The following is a 24,128-nucleotide window of genomic DNA, read 5'->3' as shown; positions in this document are numbered from 1 at the left end:
TCTCTAGGAAGTAGAAGTAATGATAGTAGCTAGTTGGTGGTATACAGTGTATCTTATAAAGCAGGGGACGCCTTAGGAAAGTGTCTGGGGTGCAAAACAAACGACGTAGGCTAACCACTTAGCAGCTGTTTACACAATTTTATAATCTTATTTAATTTACCTGTATGTGTTCCTGTCTGTAAAGGTGGATATATAGTTCTATATTGTGTGTGTGTGTGTGTGTGTGTGTGTGTGTGTGTGTGTGTGTGTGTGTGTGTTATGTGTGGCATAAGTATCTGAGTGTGCAGATGCATTTGTCCCTGCACACACAGTTGGCAGGCAGAGCAAGATGCCAGGTGCCTTTCTGTATTACGCTCTAACTTATTCTCCTGAGACAGAGTCTTTCACTGGACCAGCAGATCACAGATATACTAGCTGGCCAGTGAGCTCCTGGAGTCTTCCTATATTTGCCCCCAAATGATGGGTTCACAAGCATACGAGGCATGTCCAGCTTCTGATGTGGGTGCTGGGAAGGTGACTTCCGGCCCTCATTCTTGCTCTTTCTCACCAAGCCATCTCATTTTAATTATTACCGAGTAGTGTAACTTGTAGTAACACATCAATCTGCCTTTGGAGTAGGCAGATAAAATTACTGTGCTGTTCCTTCATCGCCGCTGCCAACTGTTCCCACATGTGCACAGGCATGTGCTACATCCCAGCTGAATTATTATATCCCAGTTATCTGTATTCTTGGAGTGAGATTCGCTGGGTGGTGAGAGGGGCCGACTTACAAAGCCAGAGACATCTTCCAGAAGGACTGAGATGACGGATGTGCAGCGCCTGCTCAGCCTTCCTCCACAGCTCTGACAAGTGGGGAATTATTGTCGCAACTAATTTGAATGAATCTTCTTGGAGTAAAATGACAATTTCCCAAATCATTACTAATGTGTAATGAGTCTTGTGCAAAAGCTTGCACACCATTTATGAATTACAGTTGTTATCTATCTTAACTGCCATGGTTTCTCATGGGAGAATTTGTACCTATTCATTAAGCTTGAATAGCAATTTAAGAAAAATAAGATATGTCAATGGCTTTTATTTAAACATTTCAATTCTATAATTAGGCTTTGGGGATTGCTTGGAAAATAGAAGTCTATTCATAAAGACGGAAACAGTCCTAACCAAAGTATTTTTTAGTGGTGAAAGGAGTCTACCATCTCTAGCTAGTCACCAAATTGTGAGATAAAGAATTATCTAGGCTGTCACAAATTACAAGAAACATCCAAAAGAGTTTAGTCCTGAGTTTGTATTTATGTGTTAAGAGTAATCTTAATTTTAAAGGTAAATAAAAGACTAGGGGTCAGCTGTTGGATTTTTGTTTTTTGATTTTTGGGGTTTTTTTTTTTTTTTTTTTTTGCTCTGTTTGTTTCGTTGGGTAATTTTTTTTTGTTTTTATTTCTGTGTGTGTACTTTTAAACACTAATTACAAGTGGTATGATCTTTTTATGTGTTTTAACAAGCACAAATTGCATGGTTTTGAGTACATAGGGTAATTCTAAGAATAACTAATACTTGAATTAGGTTATTTACGACATCACTTCTCCATGTCTTGTCTGTGAGTCTTCCAACCCACCCCGACCTTATGGGAAGGTTAACTGGTTTAAGCCAACCATTAGGAAGAGACTGGATATAATGTCACAAAAATTTGGATACAGAGTTCATGTACAGTATGTTCTATTTAGTGTTAAAGCACATTTTATCTTTTTTTTTTAAGTGTCTGGCCTCCTCAAACTTCCACTGTATATTGAAATTGTGGAGGAGGAGCCGCAGACTTACGTGTGAATACACTGAGTCCTTGCCCTGATAACCGCACAACCAATGGTCCAAAGTGATAAGGAGAGAGACAGGGAAGAGAAGAAGGACGGGAGTGGGTGAATTATTTAAAGCACATGAATCAGAAGAAAATGACCCTCTCCTTTATAGAAGACATGTCGAATCAGCAGTATCTGAGAGGGCCACAAAATTAGCCATTTTTACTGAAAGTCATTGACATAGATTGTTCCTCCTCCCCCAATTTTATTATACAAGTAGTACAGGTTCATACTAGAAAAAAAAAAAAAACTTTTTCAACTTAGGCACACTAAAAGAAAAACCAGAATTGTACATTTTTTCGGGGGCACCTTGCTCTGTGCAAGCATGTCAGTCATGTTTATTTACAGTATCTGCTGAAGAGACAGGGTCGGGTTGACTGGGGAGATGCTGCACTGCCATATTTAGAAGCAGAGACCACAGAACCACAAAATCCTCTTCTCAAGTGTGTGAGCCCCCAGGCTGGGTCCGCCCCACCCCCACCCCCACCCCCACCCCCAGCCTCCCACCCTCACCCCTGCTGAGGCCTCATAACACTGGGCTCTTGGCCTGTGATGCTTTTCTTCAGATAGCTTTCAATAGCCCTGCTTGGCCTTCAGTTCACTTGCTTCTGGTCACTCTGTGGGCATGGCCATGGTCCTCTCTGCCGCCACCATCTAAAACTGGAAGTGCGTGAGCTGGAGGAAATGGGGGAGTCTCACATTCTGAACAGAGCACCTTCGGATGGACCAGAGCAGGGCATTGCTTGATGCTGTCAGTAGGTCTTCAGAACCCTGCTTTGTCTCACCGAAACCCCAGCAAGGGGGTCATGATACCCCTGTTTATATCGTAGTCTGGCATTACCTATGGCTTCTAGACACAAAGAAATAGTTCAAGAAAGCAGTGGCGCATTGTGTTTGCCTTCTTTTTGTGCGGTCTATTTGTGTAGTCTATTCGCTTTTCTGTTGAAACGCTGTGATTTTCTTTTCAGAGCAGTTGAGCCGGGTTGCTAAAGAAGTGTGGATTGGTTTGAATCAGATGGATGAGAAGTCTGGCTGGCAGTGGTCCGATGGGACAGCACTCAGCTACCTCAACTGGAGCCAAGGTACCTGCGGCGCCTTATTCACCTTCCGTGTGCTGGGTATGCTGCAGACATAGACATCTGAGAGTGGTTAATCTTTACCCCCTTGGGCCAGGGTCTCCTGTGTTACCCAAGCAAGCCTAGACCTCTCAGTCCTTCTGCCTTGACCTCTCAAGTGCTGGGTTTGCAGGTGTATGCCACCATACCTAGTGGTTTATAAATACTACTTTATTTTCCTGACTTTCTACAAGGCGAGCTTTGCAGAAGGCAGGAGCCAGAAAGATAATCTATTTAGCTAACATTGCAGGTCTATGGGGGTCAGCGATAGACTACTGTTTTCAAAATAGCAACAAACTGCAAAATATTCCCTCAAGTTTGATAGAACAAAAGTTGTTCTCTAGTCAGGACTAGACCTGAACTCCAATATCACCCTCATAGTGAGTGTACTGTAGGGGGCGCTACTGAGGCAAAGAGAAGGGCTCCCTACTGTGCTGAAACTACAGTTCTGTGTGTACTGATTTTCAGAGATAACTCCTGGGCCATTTGCTGAGTATCACTGTGGGACCCTGATGGTTGCCTCTGCTGCCTGGAGGAGCAGGGACTGCGAGTCGGCCTTGCCTTACATATGCAAACGGTATCTAAACCACACTGCCCAGGAAATCCTCGGTAAGTGCTCCTCCAGTTGTCCTTCGGTTGTCGACATGTCCCCTCCAGCTCTTAAAATTTCTCTATTCTTGCGAATAATTCATAATTAGGACGTGGAAAATTCAAGTTTGTGGCTATATATGAATAAAAATGTAAAGTGACCCCAGCCATCCTACAGTTCCAGGACTACCACAAAATGCTCAAAACCAGAGCAAAACGGCATGTGCCAAGTCAACATTTCTGTCCTTTCTTTTAAAGATTTTCACCGTTCATCATTCCACATTAGAAAACCGAAGTATGCTTTCTTTTATAGTTTTGAGTTTTATTTGTGGGATTCCTCAAACTTAAAGGTAAAGGGAATAACGTAGCAGTACTTTTTACTACGTTGATTTTCTTTATCTTTTTGTTCGCTTTTTAACATAATTATTCATAATTATGGAGTGTGGTGTGCTTGTGTTCTGCAATGATCAGTGTTATACATTGCTTCAAACATTATCATTTCTTTGCAGGGAGATCATTCCACTGCCTCTCTTAAGGCTATTTCAACATTACAATGCACCGTTTAGACTCTGGTCACCTGACGTGCAACAGACCTCTACTGAAGCATTGCCTTGTTTCTACCACACTTCAAATTTCATATTAGTAGTGTGCTCTCCCCACTAAAATAATGAACAAAATTTGGGTTACAATTAAAACAAATAATACCTAGTTATAATCTAGTATAATACAACCTAGTCCGAGTCTATCATCCTCACTGGTGGTGATTCATCTGTGAGTATGAGTGAGTACTTCCATGTGTCGACAGTGTCTATACTTATGTACAAGATGTATGCATGTGGCGTATGTGCGTGTGTGGGGGTGTGTGCATACCCATGTGAACCTACTGAGGCCAGAGGACATCAGGTATCCAGCTCTCTCACTCTCTGCCTCTTTCCCCTGAGACTGGGTCTCTTACTGAACCTGGAGATAGACTGGCAGCTAGCAAGCCTCCTCTCTCTGCAGACCCCTTCCACACTAGGATTATAGACTCACGCCTGACTTTTTACATGGGCTCTGGGGATTTGAACTCACATACTCTGGCTTGCCCAGCATCACTTGTACCCACTGACCATCTCCCCAGCCCCTAATTATATCTGTTTCTAATGTGTGTTGCCTCATTTAGTTTCTGTGGGAACTTTTAATCTTAACTTAAAAGTTAAAATAACAACAAAGTCAAATTTTGAAGAATTATTATGAGGATAATTAGAAACAGCTCTAGATTTTAAAATACACTAAATCATAATTTGTAAACATTGCCTCTGCCGCTTGGGTTCTAACTGTTTTTTTTCCTCCAATGGCAGCTGACGTTGGCAGTGCTGGAGCGCTGGGCATAGTGTAAGAGAGGGGAGAACATTCGCTCCTAACTTTATGTAGCAAGGTTCCCTTTATTTCAAGCATTTGCTAGAATTGCTTTTGGATGTTATGGGTGTTTACTTTCTGATTTGATTCTTCCTTCTTTATTTCTCCATTTCTTCTTTCATCCTTCATTTATTTTTTGTTCTCTCTCTCTCTCTCATCACCTTTCTTAATTTTTGTTTGACTTGCTTGTCACATCAATGGATCTAGTTAATGAATTGATCCGACAATTTACTCCAGTAGAGTCACACTATGTTTCTGAGCTGCCAGGAATCTTTTTTTGCTAAATGACACATTTAAAAAAAATAATAAAATTTTAATGTGCTTGTGGGGGTACAGAATTGATTAATATATAAAAGTACACATTGTTCATTTCACTCAAGTTGAGTATACCTATAACCTCAAATGTTAATCATTAGTGAAAACCTGCATGCTTGTCCCCAGTTTCTAAATGCTCAGCCCATCACTGTCCCCTCCAGCTCACTGTCGCCCAGCAGTGGATAGCCTCTCCCCACCCTGCTCATCCTTCTCACTTCTGTCACTCTACTTCACCACCTACAAAATGATGACAAGTTAAAATTATAACATCAAAACCCATGAAAACGTCATTACATTTCACATGTGAATGAGAGCATATGGTCTATGTCTCTCTGTGGCCTGGCTTAATTTACCTAACATAATGATCTAGGTCCACCCAGGCTGTCCAAATGACAGGATTTCACTATGACTGAATAATATTTCATTAAATATATTGTGCATGGTGTAAATATATCACATCTTTCTATTGTTTGCTATTAGGTTGTTTCTGTTCTTGACTATTGTAAATAATGCCATGTCACCGCTCTGGAGGAGACAGGACCTGGGAGAATGGAGCTGATAAATGAGTGGACTAAAGTCCCAAGCAAAAGCCAATTTATTCAAAGCATCAGACAGTTTATACTCTGAGGGTTAAGAAAAGTCACACAAGTAAAGTTCTCATTAGTTAAGCTGTATACAACAAGCAACACATAGCAAAAGCATCTTTTTCAATGGAGGCATAGAAAGGATAGTTCAAATATTTAATTGAATAACATCAACAAGCAATAAGTAAAGTCACCCCTATCTGCTATACCTGGAAAGGGTCTGAAAACCATTCCAAGATCAATTCTGTGTTTTGAAGAAATTGAGGTCACAAGACTTTGTCTTGTTTTCTTGGCACTTTCTCACAAGCACTCAAAATTCTCCTCACAATTCTTAGATCATGTTCCAACAGTGCTACAATGGTCATAGAAGTACAGCTGTTCTTTTGCAATACTAATTTCATTTCATACATACGCATGTGTAGGAGCTTTTTAGTTTGACAATACTCATTTGTCTGATATTACTTTTAACAGCTGTGCTTCAGAACCTTCTTGTTCAAAAGATCCTCACCCATTTCAATATCCTGAAGTACTTGCCCTTTCTCTTCAAACAGTTCCATAATTTAAGGTCTTTGTAAGTTATGAACTCATTTTTATTTGATTTTTCACAAAAAGCTGAACATGGTCTATGTTCACTTTTCCATAAATAGATACCCCATTTCTCCAGAGCTCTTTATTGAAAAGACTTCTCTTTCTCTGGTCTGTGTTCTTAGAACTTTTTAATTGAAGATCATTTGCTACAATACATGGGCTCACTTCTCAGTTCTTTATACCGTTCCACGAGTCAATGAGCCAATTCTGTCTTTATGCCAATTCCATACTCTTTTGAATATTAGAGTTTTGTAATATGTTCCGGAGTTAAATTTTGTTCTCTTTGCCTAGCATGGTTGACTTACTTGGGGTTTCATTGCTGCAAAGATACACTATGACCAAGGTAACTCATAAAGGAAAACATTTAATTGGGGCTGTCTTATAGTCTCAGAGGTTTGATCCATTGTTGTCATGGTGGGAACCATGGCAACATCCAGGCAGACATGGTGCTGGAGGAGCAAAGAGTTCTATATCTTAATCTAAAGGCTGCCAGGAGGAGACTGTCTTCTGAAGCAGCCAGAAGGTTTCTCTTCCATAATACGTGGAGCTTGAGCACTAGGAGACCTCAAACCCTGCCTACACAGTGACACACTTCCTCCAACAAGGCCAGACTTCCTAATAGTGCCACTTCCTATGGGCCAAGGATATTCAAATGCCACATTCCACTCCCTGGCCCCCATAGGCTTGTTCGAACACATTTAGTCCAACTTCAAAAGTCCCCATAGTCTATTACAGTCTCGACAATGTTTAAAAGTCCAAAGTTCAAAGTCCCTTCCAAGATTCATGCAATCTCTTAACTCTAATCCCCTATAACATCAAAATCAAAAATCAGTTCACATACTTCCAACATCACAGTATATATATTACCATTCTAAATGTCACAATGAGGAAATACTGGACCAAAGCAAGACAGAAAACCCGCTGGGCAAACGTAAAACTGCATCTCCATGTTGATATCAACATGCTCTTCAGATCTCTAACTCTTTTCATCTTTGTTGCCAGCAACAAGCTTCTTCCTCTTGGGCTGGTTCCACTCCCTGTTATCAGCTTTCTTTGCCAGGTATACCACAGCTCAGAACTTACTTCTCCAGTTCTGTCCTCGGTGGCACTCTAGACTCTGATTAACTCTACTTCACTGCTGCTGCTATTCTTGGTGGTTATCCCATGGTACTGTCATCCCCAATACATTGGGGTCCTCCATTGCAATTAGGCTTCATCCAACAGCCTCTTATAGGCACTCTTCATGGTGCCAAGTCTTAATTTCTTTGGATGACCCTGAGTACTGGGCTGTCAGCTACAGCTGAGACTGTACCTTCACCAATAGCTTTCTTGGTCTCTCACAGGGCCAAACCTCAGTTACTTCCCATAACCCCATCATGCCTTTAAAATCAGTTCCATCTGGATGATTCTTACACATTGCTAAGTCCAGATGCATCACAATGCCTGTATCTGGAACACAACTTCTTTGTGCTTTCAGAAAACACCAGAAGATTTAACCCCAGCAATGCTTAAAGCTGCATCTACATCTCTGATGTCAAAGTGCTCTTCAGATCTCCAACTTCTTTCATCTTTGTTGATGGCAACAAACTTCTTCCTCTTGGGATGGTTCCACTCCCAATTAGCAGATTTCCTTGGCAGGTATCCCACAGATGGTCTTTTCTTAACCACCACTAATTTCCTAGTTCCAGTTCACCAGCACCAATTGTTACAGTAACCTCTTCTACTATTGACTCTAAAGTCAGTGCCACAGAAGTCGCCAAGTTCTGCTGCTCACCAGGCTGAAACATGTCTTCCTTGTTCTGTTACATCTTTACCAATTTTTTGTTTTCATTGGTTTCCTTCATTGCCTAAGCTTGACTGTCCTGGAACCTGTTCTACAGACTGACTTTGAACTCAGACATTTTCATGTCTCTGTCTCCTGAATGCTTGGACTAAAGGCATGTACCACCATGCCTGGACCTAAGCCTTTCTTTACCTCTCACTAGATCTTTACAAGTTCTGTCAAGTTGACAACTGAGAGCAGACATCAAAATCCATCCCTTGTCAATTTGATGCATAATCATACCTTTTTATATCCAAATGAAAAAAATAACCAGGTAATAATAATGCCACCTAGCATGATATAAGTGATATAAGTATCCCTTATTCAACTGCAAACAATAAGCTTAGCTGGGTACGATCTTGTGCTGAGGTCACCACTCCCTTAATTCCATTCAATATCCTTGAACACACAAGTTAGCTCTATTCCATTTCCTGGTGCCCCTTTACTCTTGAACCATATGCTTTATATTTTTCCTTTCTAATCTTGTTATGCTTGATCAGCTTATTATGCTTAATTAAAAAATGCTCTTCACAAGAGTGAACCACAGGACAGAACCTATGCTAGGCTTTTTTGAGATTTCCTTAGTCAGTGCAATGAATCTGAAGCTTCAGCAGACTCATTCTTCACCACATATCAGAATGATCTCTAGGCAGCATACTAAAATTCTTCTCCTCTGAAATGTCTTGCACCAAGCCCCCAAAGGTCCAATCACCCTCAGCACCACTGTCTTCCATGTTTCTATTAGGATGGCCCATTAAGTCCTGCTTAAAGCATTCCACTGCTTTCCGAAATCCCAAAATCCACATTCCTCCAACAAAAGCATGGTCATGCCTATGACAGCAATACCAGTCATTGGTACCAACTTCTGTCTTAGTTAGGGTTTCATTGCGGCAAAGGGACACCATGACCAAGGCAACTCTTAAAAAGAAAAACATTTAATTGGGATTGGCTTACAGTTTCAGAGGTTCAGTCCATTATCATCATGGTGGGAAGCATGGCAGCATTCGAGCAGACATGGTGCTGGAGGAGCAGAGTTCTACATCTTTATTTGAAGGCAAACAGGAAGAGACTGTCTTCCGAAGGCATCCAGCAGAAGGGTCTCTCTTCTGTACTGGGCAGAGCTTGAGCACCCGGAGACCCCAAAGCCTGAATACACAGTGACACACTAAACAATGCCACATCTATTCCAACAAGGCCACACCTCCTAATAGTGCCACTTTCCATGGGCCAAGCCTTCAGATCACCACAGCAGTTTTTACTGTTTAAGTGATTTATGATTCCAGACAAAATTAAGGCTTGCCTTTTTTTTAGTTCTGTGAAATACATCACCAGTATTTTGTTAGGAATTGCACTGATATCGCAAATCACTTTGGGTACTGTGAACACTTTGACAGTAATGATTTTTTCAATCCATGTACAATGAGTAGTCTTACAATTTTTATAATCTCCTTAATTTTTTCACTGTTTTATAAACTTCATTACAGAGATTTTTCAACTCATTGGTTACATTTTTAACCTAGGAATTTTTTCTTATTCTATTTTTCCAGTTATCGTTAACAGGTTTTATTTCTTTATCAGATAATTCACCTTCAGCATATAGCAACAGTCCTGACTGTTGTTGTTGTTGTGTTTTTCATGACAGGGTTTGTGTCATGTCACAGCCTTGGCTGTCCTGGACCTCACTTTGTCCTCACTTTGTAGACCTTGAACTAAGAGACCCTCCTGCCTCTGCCTCTTGAGTTCTAGATGAAAGGAGTGAGCCTCCAGGCGAGACTAAACAGCCCTTAGTTTTGATGTGTTATATAGAATCCAGTTATATTTTTAATAGTTTTTTGTGGAATTGGTGGTGTCTCTGCATATATAATAAGAAGATAGCCTCTACATGCAATGACAAATTTGAATCCCTTTTCTCATTTGAATGCTTTTCCTTCTTTTGCTTCATTGCTTTAGTGAGCACTTCAGAAACTACTAGACAGAAGTAGTGAGAATGGGCACCCTTGTAACAGAACTCAAGAAGAAAGCTTTAAGCTTTTCTCAGTTCAGTTTACAGTATGAAGCATTTAAAAAAAAACCAATAAAGGGTTTCTGGGTTCAACCCTAAGCACCACATACACCATGAGGTAGAAGCAGGAGGGTCAGAGCTTCAGGTCATCCTTGGCAGGAGCTCCAGGCCAGACTAGACTACATGAGGCCCTCTATTTAACAGCACCACTAATAATAACATTTTGTAATACTCCTGAATGTAGGGTGGAGGGAGAAAACAGAGAGGGGGTATAAAACATATTGCCCAAAATAGAAAAACTTTTCAAGAACAAGATTTGATGAATATATGAAGGGAAATAAAAAAATAAAACATAAAAGCATAGGGGAAGTTCGGAAGGGACAATACCAAAATCACAGAAGGAAAAAGAGGAGTATCAGGGTGACTTCTTTCTGCCCCTCTCCCCCCCTCCCCCCCCCCCCCCCGAAACTGGCCACTGCCAGTTACACACATGTGGGTGGGGATGGATGGCTGAACCTGAGGACTCTTGCTGCTCTTGGTTTTGTTGTTGCTGAAACTGAATTGGACAAGTGTTACTGTCTACCCAGTTGTCTTCATAATGGGCAGTTTTCCTTCTCTGCAATACCAGTGGCCTCTGCTTTGACACTTACCTTTGCATTCTATGACTTGGGTTAATGCTCTCACCCTTCCCAGACTCCTGGTGATATCCCCTGGGGTGGCTAATCTTTTACCTGATGGTTGTCCCCCAAATGCAATGGAGAGTGTAGGAAGCTACCATAGCATTAAGATGAGTACAGGCAGAAAACCCATCCTCACACATTACTTTTTGAGTAATGTCTTAGATTCTTTTCTAGCCTGTGACAAAATACCATGACGAAGGCAACTTATAAAATAAAGCATTAATTAGGCTTACAGTCACTGGGTTAGAGCCTGTGATAGCAATGCAAAGATATGGTGGCAGGAATAGCTGAGAGTTCTTGATCCACAAATAGGAAGCAGAGAGGGCACACTGAGAATAAGAGGCTTTTGAAACTTCAGAGGCTATACCCCATGACACACCTCCTCCAACAAAGCCACACCTCCTCATTCTTCCCAAACAGTTCCACTAACTGGGGACCAAGCATAAATTCTATGGGAGTCATTCTCATTCACACCACCACAGTGTTAGTGAGCCTGCTGGAGAGACGTTGTGGTGGGTATCACACACACCTTCTGGACCTCAGAATTCTCAGTGTCTACCTCAATGACTCACAGATGGTAGCTTCAGAGCTCAGAGCTATCAAACTGCAGCTTTTACAGTCTACCATCTTACCCAAAAGTGCCAATGTCTTCCTTTCCATCTTTGGTTTTACCTAAGCTTTTTTTTCTTTTTTCTTTTTCTTCCCCACCCCCAAGTCTAACTAAGGGTTTGTCTATTGTGTTTGGAGAATTCTAGTAGCTTATTTCAGTAATTTTGTCATTTGTAATTTGTCATCTCCATGTCATTCATTCCTACTCTGGTCTTTATTATACCTTCCCTCTGCTAATTTGAAATTTGGTTTGTTCTTGTTTTGCTGACTGACCCCTGAGGTGCAGCAAGGGAATGGGTGTGACCCTAAGTTGCTCAAACCATTTCTGCCTCTCACAGGTAAGCAGAGGATGGCTATACGTCTCCCCATTAATGCCGGGTTTGCTTGAACCCACACATTTTGGCATGTTGTATCTCTACTTGCACCTGTTTCAAAAAGAATTTTTAAAATTTCTTCTTAACTTACTCTTTGATTTATTGCCTGTTCAAAAGCAAGTGGTTTAACTTCCATGAATAAATACAGCTTCCTCTTTCTCATTTTTGAATTCTAGTTTATTACATTGTGTTGAAAAAAAAATAGTTGATGTGATTTCAGTTTTTGCCAATTTGTTAAGGCTTGTCTTGTGGCCAGGCACATTATCTGTCATGGAGAATAATTTATGCTGATGAGGGAAATTGTACATTAGGCAGCTGTTGGGATGTCTGTAGGGGCATTTGGCCAGGGGCGCAATTTGACTTTGCAATTGTGTGGCTGGTTTACAGTGTGGACAGTCTGTGTATCACTAAATATGAGGTGCAAACTCCCAACTACTACTGTATTGGAGTCTCTCCCTTCCCTTAAGTCTGCTAATATTGGCCTTATGTATTTTTTTAAAAACCTAATGAGCTTCTATCAAGCAGCCATTTTAATTTCCATGGAAGCTAGACTAATTACTAGCTAGTCCACTTCTAGAGCCTTCTTTTGACTACCAGATGCAGGCATGGTTTCCTGTAACTTCCAATACTTACTGTCATGCAGCAGTGTCTAGCTACCAAGGACTGTTTGCCTTGCTTTTCCTAATCTAGTCTTGTTCGTTGCCCATCCTTCTAGAAATGCTCTTTTGGATTCTTGTTCTCTCTGAGCCATTTGTCACCAGATCATGCCCAAATCCAGTTTGCTAAGAGCTTGATATTGGTGCTCTGTCACTCATATTAGGCAGCAATCCAAGTCAGCTTTTACCCAATCTAGTTAGTATGTTGTTCAAAAGGAACAAAGAGAGTATCTAGAGAGAGAAGTCTGCCCCCATGAGCCTTTCCCTGGAGCCAGGTACACCCAGATGCACCATGCGCTGTCAGACACTGAAGGGTTCTGCCCAGTTCTAGACAGAGTCATCAAGAATTGACCTAAGTCATAGCTATGGCCCCCAGGCTGTGCTGTAGTAGGAAGCTTTCACTCCCTGCTCTCTAGCAGATGGTGTCTGATCTCTGCCTTGCCTCCTGAAGTTGAAAGGCTGGTATTACTATAGCCAGCTTCCTGGCCAAATGCAAGACTCAACCCACAGTTAATAGCTTTGTGGTAGGAGCTGCAGGGCTCTGCTTCGCACTGGGTTTCACCATGCAGGCCCTGGTGCAGGGTCTCAATAAAAGACTACATTTAATTCAGTCTTCCTCCCCTAAGAGGAGTCTGTGCTGTGGAGCTTGGAGGTGGGGAAGGGATCAAAGGCTTGACAGAAACTCTTTTCCTTCCTGCTGTCTTCACTGTCTTCCCATTTGGTTTACTAAAAGGGGCCACCATAGCCTCCTGTCTGCCATTCATTCTTGGCTCTTCTGAAGAAAAGCTGGTGAAAATCAAGGGAGAAGTTTTGTTTTTTATTGCTGGAGAATGGGAATTGAACCACAACCTGTATGTTTGCCCAGCCCTCCACCAGCACCCAACAGCATTTCCCTGGGCCTCTCAGGGTCCCGCCTCGCAGGTCATGACACTGCTCCCGTCTCAGAAACTCTTTTTCTTACCTTGAGAGAGAAGTTTAGAAGAACGTTTTTGTTGTTGCTCATTTCACTTTGTTTAGGTTGATAACCGTTGATAAAATCTAAGCGTTCTAATGCCTTCTCACTATGATTCAATTGATGTCAGTGTCCTAAAAGTAATTTTTGAAAGAATGAATTGTGTCTCAAAAAGTCATGAGATCATACCTAACCAAACGAGTTCCTAAGGGAGACACTTGCTCTCAATTAATAAAACACCCCCAAATGCAGGCACCACTCTGGGGCAAGCTTTCCTCCTTATGAGAACCAAACCTGACCCGCACACCACCACCTTCTCCTCAAGTGTCTAAAGTGTCATGGCAGTTGACCCTGGAAAACCTGATCCAGAGTTCACATCCATCCAGTGTGACAGCAGATACCACAGTGACCTCAAAAGAGCAATAAAGTAAAACTTCATCATCTGTGTTCTAAAGGAAGGGAACAAAATTTTTGGCTCTTTTAGCTCTAGGATAAGGGTGCCTACCCTGTATAAAATCCTTGGAATACCATTTAAATTATGTTTCACAACAGCCCTTTTATAATATGAAAATATTTTTAAGTAGGCAGACCAGTTACGGTCTTTCTCTCCTCTCTTTCTCTCTCTCTCCTTCCCTCTCCTCCCTCTCTCTGTTTGTATATATGTGTATATTTGTACATATGTATTTATATATGTATGTGCACTGTGCATGCCCAGTACTTATGTAGCCCAAAAAAGGCTCCAAATCCTCTGGAACTGGAGTTACAGGTGGTTGTAAGCCACTACATGGGTGCTAGAAATCAATTTTGTGTTTTACTTACTAAAAGTAATCATACTGATGAGTACATAAAGGGTATTGAGTAACATTGGAAGCAATTGTGCAAATACTGTTCTTTGTGTTGACTTATAAAGAAAAGGACTCCTGGAAATACCACGCCACTCGCTGTGATCCTGACTGGACTCCCTTCAATCGTAAATGCTACAAACTTAAGAAAGAAAAGAAGTCCTGGCTGGGGGCTCTGCACTCTTGCCAGTCTAACGACAGCGAGCTGATGGATGTAGCTTCATTAGCAGAGGTGGAGTTTCTTATAAACCTCCTTGAGAATGGTGAGTACCAAAGACTTTTGCCTCAAGACCTATGAAATAATATAAGTAACTACTTTTTAATCAGAGTTGAAAAGAAGTTGAACTATTTTAAAGTGATAACTTATGGTATTCATGTATGATGTATATACTAATATATATGCAATATATTTACACATATATCAGAGTTTCTAAAAAATACAGAAACACAATTCACCGGATTTTTTGTACATCATATATATATATATATATATATATATATATATATATATATATATATATATATATTCAGAAGCTATGTAACCTATTTGCATTTGTCAAATAGATAAGATATGTGTTGTTTTGGCCTAACCTATACAACCCAACCCATATACCTAAGACTTAGAAAAAATTATGGAAGAAGGAACAGAAATATTTTGAGAGTCAGAGAACCAGGATGTCTGCTTCTAGATGTGATAGGGAAGTGGTACCCACAAAATCTTAACACTATAGCTGATAAATCAAGCTCTGTGTGATGACAACACCAGTTGATATGCCAACATAGATGGGGAAATCTCACTGGGCCCTACCCCTAGATGAAGGAGCTATAGCCAATTAATGGCTACAGAGAGAGAGGAAGGATCAGTTTTCTTCAGGGATGAGAGGTTATTCAATCCCAAATGGTCAGCCCTAACACATGGACATTCAGACAACACTAAATGGACTCAGTAGATTATATAGAGATAATGAATTTGAGAGGGAGTACATTGGAATGGAGAAAAGAGGGTAGAAACAATGTAAACAATACATTAAATTCTCAAAATAAGAAAAAATAAATGAAAAAGACTCTCAAGGGATAGAAGTCACAAAGCCATCTCTTAGAACACCCATCTGAGCCCTAAACCCATAAATCAGCTTGCGGCTGCCGGACAGCCAGTGTGCTGTGCTCTCCTAAAGATAATTTTAGAGGTAAGTAATTTGACTTCATTTGGCTTGGTGGTTTTCAGGCTGTGGGTCATACTCAAGGTTCCAGACTCCTGAGCCTCTTCTGCTCTTCAGAGCAAGCCAGCCCCTGGCCCCATGTCATACATTAGACATGGAGTCCTCCTAAAAAAACAATCCCTTGAAGTTATGCCTTCATTTACCAGTGTTTAAAAAATAAGAATAAAAATAAATATCGCTAGGCTCTAGTTGATGACCTTTGCAATGTTAGGCATTAGTTTGCAAACAAGAATACTTCCAGGTCATTTTCCCTCATCCTTTGCATCTGGGATTAAAAGAATCCCGCAGTGTCCCCTGTATCAACAAGGACACTTGAAGCCTCTCTGCTGCCCACTGCCTTCTCACTGCATCCACAGGGCTGGGAGGAAGCTTTGTTTGCATTTCTGGCAACCCCACTGTTCTGTGTAAACCTCTGGGATCCGGGTGCAGCTGCTTGTTTTATTGAGAGGGGCTGAAGGGGAGGGAGAGAAGGAAAACATGCAAGTTACACCACGTTACAAGAGTTTTGGTAATGGTGGTGGTGGTTTTAATGTCCCCCTTCCAAAATCCAATTAACCTCGTAATTTTCCTTTTCTCTAGGCAATAGCAAAACTAGGCATCTCAGGTCACTTTGCACACAGCGAAGGAGCCCATTCTGGAGTCCCAAGACTCTGACTTGCTCCGGCCAGTGCTTGCCTCTGCCCACATTCTGCCTTCCTTGGAAGACCCATATTGAGCAAACCTGGATATTAGGGGAGGGGAGGGTCTGTCTGGACAAGCATCTCATAGTGAATTTCAAAAAAGATTTATCGGATAAAGAATAAAAAGGATCACACGTGAATGAGTACAGCTTACTAATAACCTGTGTGGGCCATAAAAATAAGCAAATAATATCTTCTATTCTCTATTTATTTCTTACAGAAAATGCATCAGAAACATGGATTGGTTTGGGTAGCAATAGAATTCCAGTTTCCTTTGCGTGGTCTAGCGGCTCCTCGGTCATCTTCACGAACTGGTATCCTCTCGAGCCTCGAATTCTTCCAAACAGAAGACAACTGTGTGTCTCAGCAGAGCAATCTGTAAGTTGGTTCATTTGATCGATGGTCAGATTTGTGGCACTGGTACTGAGACCCACCTATTCGAGGGACTTGTATCACGGTTGAGACCAAGAGAGGCAGTTCCTGCTCTTTGTGGGACTTCCAAGCCTGTTACAGTGCCCATGGCAACAGGGACGATCATTACTCTGAGGAAAGAAGCTGGGATTAGAGGAGAGCTTCAGACAGGAAAGGGGTGGGAAACCTCGCTGAACATATGGTGCTTAAGTTAGGACTTCAAAGAAGCAAAAAACCCTTACACAACAGAGGAAAATCATCCAAAGAAAAACACAAAGGTAGGCAAAACCCTAGAGAGATTGTTGCTGCTTCCTCCCTGTCTTAGTCAGGGTTTCTATTCCTGCACAAACATCACGACCAAGAAGCAAGCTGGGAGGAAAGGGTTTATTCAGCTTACACCTTCCACATTGCTGTTCATCACCAAAGGAAGTCAGGACTGGAACTCAAGCAGGAGCTGATGCAGAGACCATGGAGGAATGTTACTGGCTTGCCTTCCCTGGCTTGCTCAGCTTGCTTTCTTATAGAACCCAGGACTACCAGCCCAGGGATGGCACCACCCACAAGGGGCCCTCACCTCCTTGATCACTAATTGAGAAAATGCCTTACAGCTGGATCTCATGGAGGCATTGCCTCAACTGAAGTTCCTTTCTGTGCAACACATCCAGCTTGTTAGATAAAATTGACATACAAAACCAGCCTATACACTCCTCTAATGCCACACAGGCACACATTGGTCTGAAGGTTGGGGAAGATCTGACATCTTCAATAGCCAAACATGTGACCATTAGTAAGGAGGTGATAGGACATGGGACAAAGGGAGTACAAAAATACTGGCTTATATACCAAGCTATATGAGCCATCAGAGTGTTTCAAGGACACAGTGGGGAAAACCTGACTTGAAAATAATTGGTTGTAACATGCAGAATATATCAGAGAAGACAAGACAGAAGCAGAGAAACCATTTGGTGCCTATTCCATGGCTAACCTAGGGCAGTGACTATGCGGAGAAGAGAATAGACTCAAGGTGTCTCAAATAACAAGATTCATTGCTAACTATTGGATTCATTGCTAAAAATTGGATATGGAGGGTGAGAGACAAGGTTTGTTTGTTTGTTTGTTTGTTTGTTTGTTACTTGAATGAGCACCACTTTGGCAGACAGTGCTGGGGTAGACCATCCCTCTGGAGAGACGAAGAAGAGGAAGGGTTATGCTGAGAAGTGATAGTTTTAACGCTCCCTTAGCTTACAAACTTGAAACCTCTTTGAAGACTGTGGATCGATGGCAAATCTCACTCTCAAGTGACCAGAATGGAGCTAGCGACCTTAGCATTATGCACACTCTAGTGTTCCCATCTCCCCTTTGTCAGAGACATCAGGTTTGGCAGAAGTAGCTTTAGTCCGAACTATCTGAATAGTTTGTTAAACATTTTAAACAAGTAGCCTCTCTTTGCTCGAACAGCCATGGAGAGCACTGACTGAGCTTAAGGAGACTCCAGGACTTGATGGGTGTCCTCATTCTTTCTAGGATGAGCTTCACAGGATGTTGTGCCAAGCTCCCCCCAAGAAGTAGCTCATTAACTGCTACTTAGGTAGCTTGACAAAATAATTGTCACAACCAAACAGGAAAAATTCAAAGCGCTTACTTTTGTGACACATTTCACTTTTGTATCTTTTGAGACTTGCAGAAACATGTGCATTCATAATTATGTATTCTCCCAGTGTGTGTGTGAGAGTGGCATTTGGGGAGGAAGCAGCAGCAACCTCTTCAGATGTCTGTCGTGGATGCAACTCTGCTGAAGCCTAGCACAGTTTCAGGAGGATGGTGTTTGAGTCAGGGGTTCTGAGATAATTAAGATGGCCTCATTTCCCATTGTCTGACTCTTTCATTTACCATGTTTGTAGAAGGAAAGCTAACATTTGGATAGGGATTGCTTTAATTAGTGTATATTCACTGTACACATTAATGGCTTTATCATGACTTTTTGTTCAAGCCTGTCATGTGCTTTGACCATGTCAGACCTCATTACCCTGTCGTCTCTTTCCTCCTGACATTAATCCTCTTCCCTTTCCCCAACAGTCCCCATCTTGTGAGTGTGTGTGAGTGAGCGTGACTGCATGTGAGCATGTGTGAATGCGTATGAGTGTGAGTATGTGTGTGAGAGTGTGAGTGTGTGTGTGTGTGAATGTGTACAAGATTATGAGTGTATGAATGTGTATGTGAATGTATGAGAGTGTGAGTGTGTGAGTACATGTGTGTGTGTGTGTGAATGGGTGTGAGAATGTGAGTGTGTGAATGTGTATGAGAATTGTGTGTGTGAGTGAATATGTGTGTGTGTATAAAACCTAGGTTCCGCACAAGAGAGAAACATGGGATAGTTGTCTTTATGTCTGTGTTATTTTAATTGTGCTCTCTAATTCCTGAATAGGGGTTAATTTTAAGACAACAAGGACAGATATTGATGTTTGTGTTGCCTGTTTTGTTTTTGTGTTTGTTTGTTTGTTTTCTCTGTCAACCTGACACAAGCTGGCATCGTCAGGGAACTTCAGTAGAGAAAATGCCTCCATAAGATCAGGTTGTAGGGCATTTTCTTAATTAGTGATTGATGGAGACAGATCCAGTGCATTGTGGGAGGTGCTATCCCTGGGCAGGTGGTCCTGGGTTCTATAAGAAAGCAGGCTGTGGATGCCGTGGGGAGTAAGCCAGTGAGCAGCTCCCCCAAGGCCTTTACGGCAGTCCCTGCCTCCAGGCTCCCGCCTACCCTGTTGGGTTCCTGGCCTGGCCTCCTTGGATGATGAACTGTAATGTGGAAGTGTAGGCTGAACAAACCCTTTCCTCCTCAAACTGCTTTTGGTCATGGTGTTTCATCACAGCAAGAGTAACGCCAACTAAGGCAATATTGTGTCTTGGGTCAGAACCATCAAGCTCTGAGAGATTTCTCAGCACCTCCTGATTTTGCAGCTTATAAACTCCTTAAACAGTAAGCAGATGGAACATTGAAATTAATATTTCCTTCCATCAAATAGTTCTTAGTATGAATATAATAATTATTATTATATGAATAATTACTACCACTAGCTTTACATAAATCTATCTAACACCTAAATTTGAAGGTGAGAGCTATTCATTCACACATTCTCCCAGCAGATACTGAGCACCTGTAGTATGTCTGACACTGTCCTATAGCACGAAATGATTTTCTGACAGGTTCCATGGAGAGACCCAACACTTCTCTTACTGGTGAAGATGTCAGCCCTGACGTAGTATTTCCCTGAAGGCAATCAAAGAACTCCATAAGCCCCTAAAATCCTGAACACCCGACACCACCTGAAATTTGAACTGAGTCGTTTGCACCTAATGATTTGTTTTGTGTTAAGACTTCAAGGTCGACTGGGAAAACTGTAGTTTGGTCTGTTCACTATTTTATTATTATCAGCAAAGGATCTGAGAAAAGCTTTAGACTAGTGGTCCTCAACCTTCCTAACATTGTGACCCTTTATTACAGTTCCTCATGTTGAGGTGACTCCCAACTATAAAATCATTTTTGTTGCTACTTCATAATTGTCTTTTGGCTACTGTTACAAAACATAGTGTAAATATCTAATATGCAGGATATCTTTCTTATATGTGACCCCACAAAGGGGTCAAGACTTACAGGTTGAGGGCCACTGATTTAGGCAGACATAAGAGAGGACCTAAAGGACTCTATATATGACAAGGAAGCTGAGGCTAGGGGATGTCTCCATGAGTGTAAAGTACTTTCTCAGCAAGCATGAGCACCTGAGTTTGGATCCCTAACACACATGTAAAAATATAGACATGGTGCTATGTTTGTGAGCCCAGCAGTGGGGAGGAAGGAGACGGGCAGTTCCCTAGAGCTCATTGGAGAGCCAGCCCAGCCAAATGGTCAGCTCAGGTTCAGTGAGAGACCATGTCTCAAAAAATAAGGAGAAAAGCAATAGAGAGTGCCATGCAGTGTCAGCTTCTGGTTTACATGCGTACATGTGTGTGTGCGCGAGCATGCGTGCACACCCAACCCCCAACATATACTTTTCATACACATGAATATGTATATTCACCATATGTATATAAAGAGAGAGAGAGAGAGTATTATTTTTTGAGAGTAGGTCTTAACTATGCAGTTCCAGGCTGGCCCAGAACTCACTACACAGCCTAGATTTGCTTCAATCCAGCAATCTTCCTGTCTTGTCTTCCTAAATGCTAGGGCTAGGATTAATTACAGACATGCACAGGCCCAGAGAAAGAGAGAGAGGGGGGGGGGGAAGAAAGGAAACAGAGAAAGGAAAAAGAAAGAGAGGAAGGAAGGAAGGAAGGAAGGAAGGAAGGAAGGAAGGAAGGAAGGAAGGAAGATGGAAGGAGAGAGGGAGAGAGGGAAGAAGGGAAGAAGGGAGGGAGGGAGGGAGGGAGAGAAGGAAACTGGGCCTGTGCATGTCTGTAATTAATCCTAGCCCTAGCATTTAGGAAGACAAGACAGGAAGATTGCTGGCTTGAAGCAAATCTAGACTGTGTAGTGAGTTCTGGGCCAGCCTGGAACTGCTGGCCTACTCTCAAAAAATAAACATATTTGATTGTTAAAGAGGAAGCATTGTAAGGAAGGATATTGGAGTTGAACATGACTGTTGGCCCCGAGGTTGAGTCATGGTAGTTTCTGGATATTCCCAGCACTAACCAAACTCCTTCCTCCCTCCAATCTCCCCAGCTCTGGACCACACACAAACTGCTGCAGGCAGGGAACAGCTGCCAGGCCTTTGTGCGACCGCCCACGAAGGAGTCTGTAACACCACCCACTGGGAATACTTGCTGTTCACAGCTCTGCTCAAGTCTAAGCAATGTCCTGTCCAGAGTCCACTCATTCACCCTGTGACACTTTTCCCTTTAGGAAGGACGCTGGAAAGTGAAAAGTTGTAAAGAAACACTCCCTTACATTTGTAAGAAAGCAGGGCAAGTCTCTGCTGATGAGGACTCCGGATGTCAAGTGGTGAGTATGGCGAGCACTGCCTTGGGGCGCCCGGACTACAGAACTAGAAAAATGAGCCCACCGTGGAGTAAAAGCAGCCCCGCTTCTGAGTGAGAATTTTCCCCTTACAAGTCAGATGTCCTCAGGAAGTATCAGAATGCCTTTCAGCCCTCGGAAAGACACATCTTGCTGTGCTCTTTGACCCAAAACTTTTTTTCCACAAAGATAAAGCTGTAAACGAACCCATCAATCTCTCTATAAAAACAATGGTGATCACGTGATGCCCCATCTCACACATCACGTGATGCCCCATCTTATCCGCTGGTTTACAATCGGGGTGCCTGGGAGTGCGGATGCATTCTTCAGAGGCAGAGTTTGAGGTTCCTGCCAGGATCCTGCCTCCCTTATACCTTTCTTAGTCTTAAATGTTGGCAATGATACAGCAATGTGCTCATAAGGTATATGTTTCTCGGGAAACCGATGGTAAGGCTGTGTTTGGTGTAACTGGCAAGGTATTTTCACATACTTTAGATAAAAACTATCACTTTAGCTTTAAATCTAAAAGCCAAAATGTTTCAAGTTTTCTTAATGCATTTAATTTTTTTTTTTTTTTTTAGTTTTTCATGACATGGTTTCTCTTCTTTGTGTAGCCCTGGTTATCCTGGAACTCACTCTGTAGATCAGGCTGGCCTCGAACTCAGAGATCCACCTGCCTCTGTCTCCCAAGTGCTGGGATTAAAGGCAACCATTGCCTGGTTGAATTTAATATTTTATAGGAAAGTTTTATACTGTAAGTTTTAGCCTCTTAGAACTCTGTGTCTCCCCCCTTCTGGTTTTCTAATCCACCTATTTGTAGTCCGACTGAGGAGCAATCCATTTCAGCAGAAACTGCACTTTCCTCATTAATCAATGTGTACACACATGAGTGACCCTGCACACTCCAGCTGGACAACACTCGTGCCTTAGCCGACCGCCACCAGACCTTCCATCTAAGGACTGCAGTTCCTGAATTAGTTCCAGCTGAACACAGACCTAAAATCTACCTCTCTGTGCCTTCCAAGGCAAGCCAGCGGGGTGGGGAGAGCACAGCCCAAACAACTGCTGTGCCCTTTGAACTTGTTTCTGCTTCCTTTCCCAGCAAGGGTCACCAGTACCTAAAGATTCCATGTCCAGAGATAGTTCTTGAGTTTTATGGGAAACTTCCCATTCATTTTATTTTCTATCAGTTTAGGGATACGGCTCCCTAATTCCTTTTTTTTTTCTCATTGCTTCAGTAAAACTTGCTAAGTAATTGGTACATGTATAATTAATTTATGGAATGAGTCCTGAAGCCAGCCATGTGCTATAATCCTAATACTCAGGAAGCTGGGGAAGATTGTGAATTTGAGACCAGCCTGAACTCTATAGCAAGTTCCAGACCAGCTTGGCTACATAATAAAACCCTGTCTAAAAAAAAACAAAACATCAGCAATTATATATATATATATATATATATATATATATATATATATATATATATATATGCCATTGATTACCTCAAAGGCAAAACAGTGATTTTTATTTCCCACTGAGTAATTTTGGGGTGCTGGGCCATGTGAGCAGTGCTTCTATCTTTTTAGGCAAAAACTACTATTAAATAAATACTTTGTCAGAAATGTCAAATATCAGTCACTCTTCCTCCCGTCCTTCCAAGGCCAGCCCAGTGGTACCTGAGAGGCCCTGTCTGAGGCCCCGATGGGAGGGAGGAAAACAGCAGACCATGGGTGAATGAAGGAGCTCTGTGATTGGCTCGTTCCCTGGGGTACTATATTTTTTAAACTGAATTTCCAATTCTAAAGTGTTCTGGAATTAAGCACAGAACTAAGACCTTTTCCAAGAAATATCCTAGAAATCATCCTGTGTTGGATCAAAAGCTGCCGGTGATCACTGGCAGGGCACAAAATGGTGAGCATTCTAAGCTGTCAAGGAAGCAGACAGGACAGATAGAGTCGTGTGACCTGCTAGTGTGGGAGGCCGAAGAGAAGTCAGGTGTGCTAGAATAAATGAGTAGCCACTTCACTCTATGGTTTTAAGGAAGAGACTCACCCCACCTTGCTCCCACAGCTAACCGACAGAACTACAAACTGTCATCTTCATCTAAGTCCCCAAACTTACATTCTTACTCCCCCAAACGACAACCCCTTAATTTGGGGCAAAAGAATCTTAGTCATACATGTATGTGTCTCTGTATTAGGGAGTTATTTTCTACTTGGAGCATTGTGATCGAATAAAGACCATCCTGGGGGGTGGGGGCACTGGGGATGTGGCTCAGTTGCAAGGGACTTGCCAAGCGTGTAAAGACCCCTGGGTTCCATCCACAGCACGGGGGATAAAAGAAAAAAAAAAAACAGCTGCTTTACTGGGACTCAATGGTTCTTGTAGTCCTAACTCCCAGGAGGTTATAGCAGAAGTTTGAGTATAGCCTGGG

General features: G+C 42.1%; 1 protein-coding gene across 1 annotated transcript in view; it reads left to right on the top strand.

The window, feature by feature from the left end:
- Positions 1-24,128, top strand: part of Pla2r1 (phospholipase A2 receptor 1) — a 126,009-nt gene that overhangs the window by 35,464 nt on the left and 66,417 nt on the right. Inside the window, exons 5-9 of the mRNA XM_052182556.1 lie at positions 2,819-2,932; positions 3,434-3,574; positions 14,444-14,638; positions 16,496-16,653; positions 21,584-21,682. Coding sequence (XP_052038516.1) covers positions 2,819-2,932; positions 3,434-3,574; positions 14,444-14,638; positions 16,496-16,653; positions 21,584-21,682 — 707 coding nt within the window. The remainder of the gene's footprint in view (positions 1-2,818; positions 2,933-3,433; positions 3,575-14,443; positions 14,639-16,495; positions 16,654-21,583; positions 21,683-24,128) is intronic.

The sequence above is a fragment of the Apodemus sylvaticus genome, chromosome 5 (genome assembly GCF_947179515.1).
Source record: "Apodemus sylvaticus chromosome 5, mApoSyl1.1, whole genome shotgun sequence".
Taxonomy (NCBI): domain Eukaryota; kingdom Metazoa; phylum Chordata; class Mammalia; order Rodentia; family Muridae; genus Apodemus; species Apodemus sylvaticus.
Note: the sequence above shows the minus strand (reverse complement) of the source record. Positions and strands in the feature narration are given on the sequence as shown.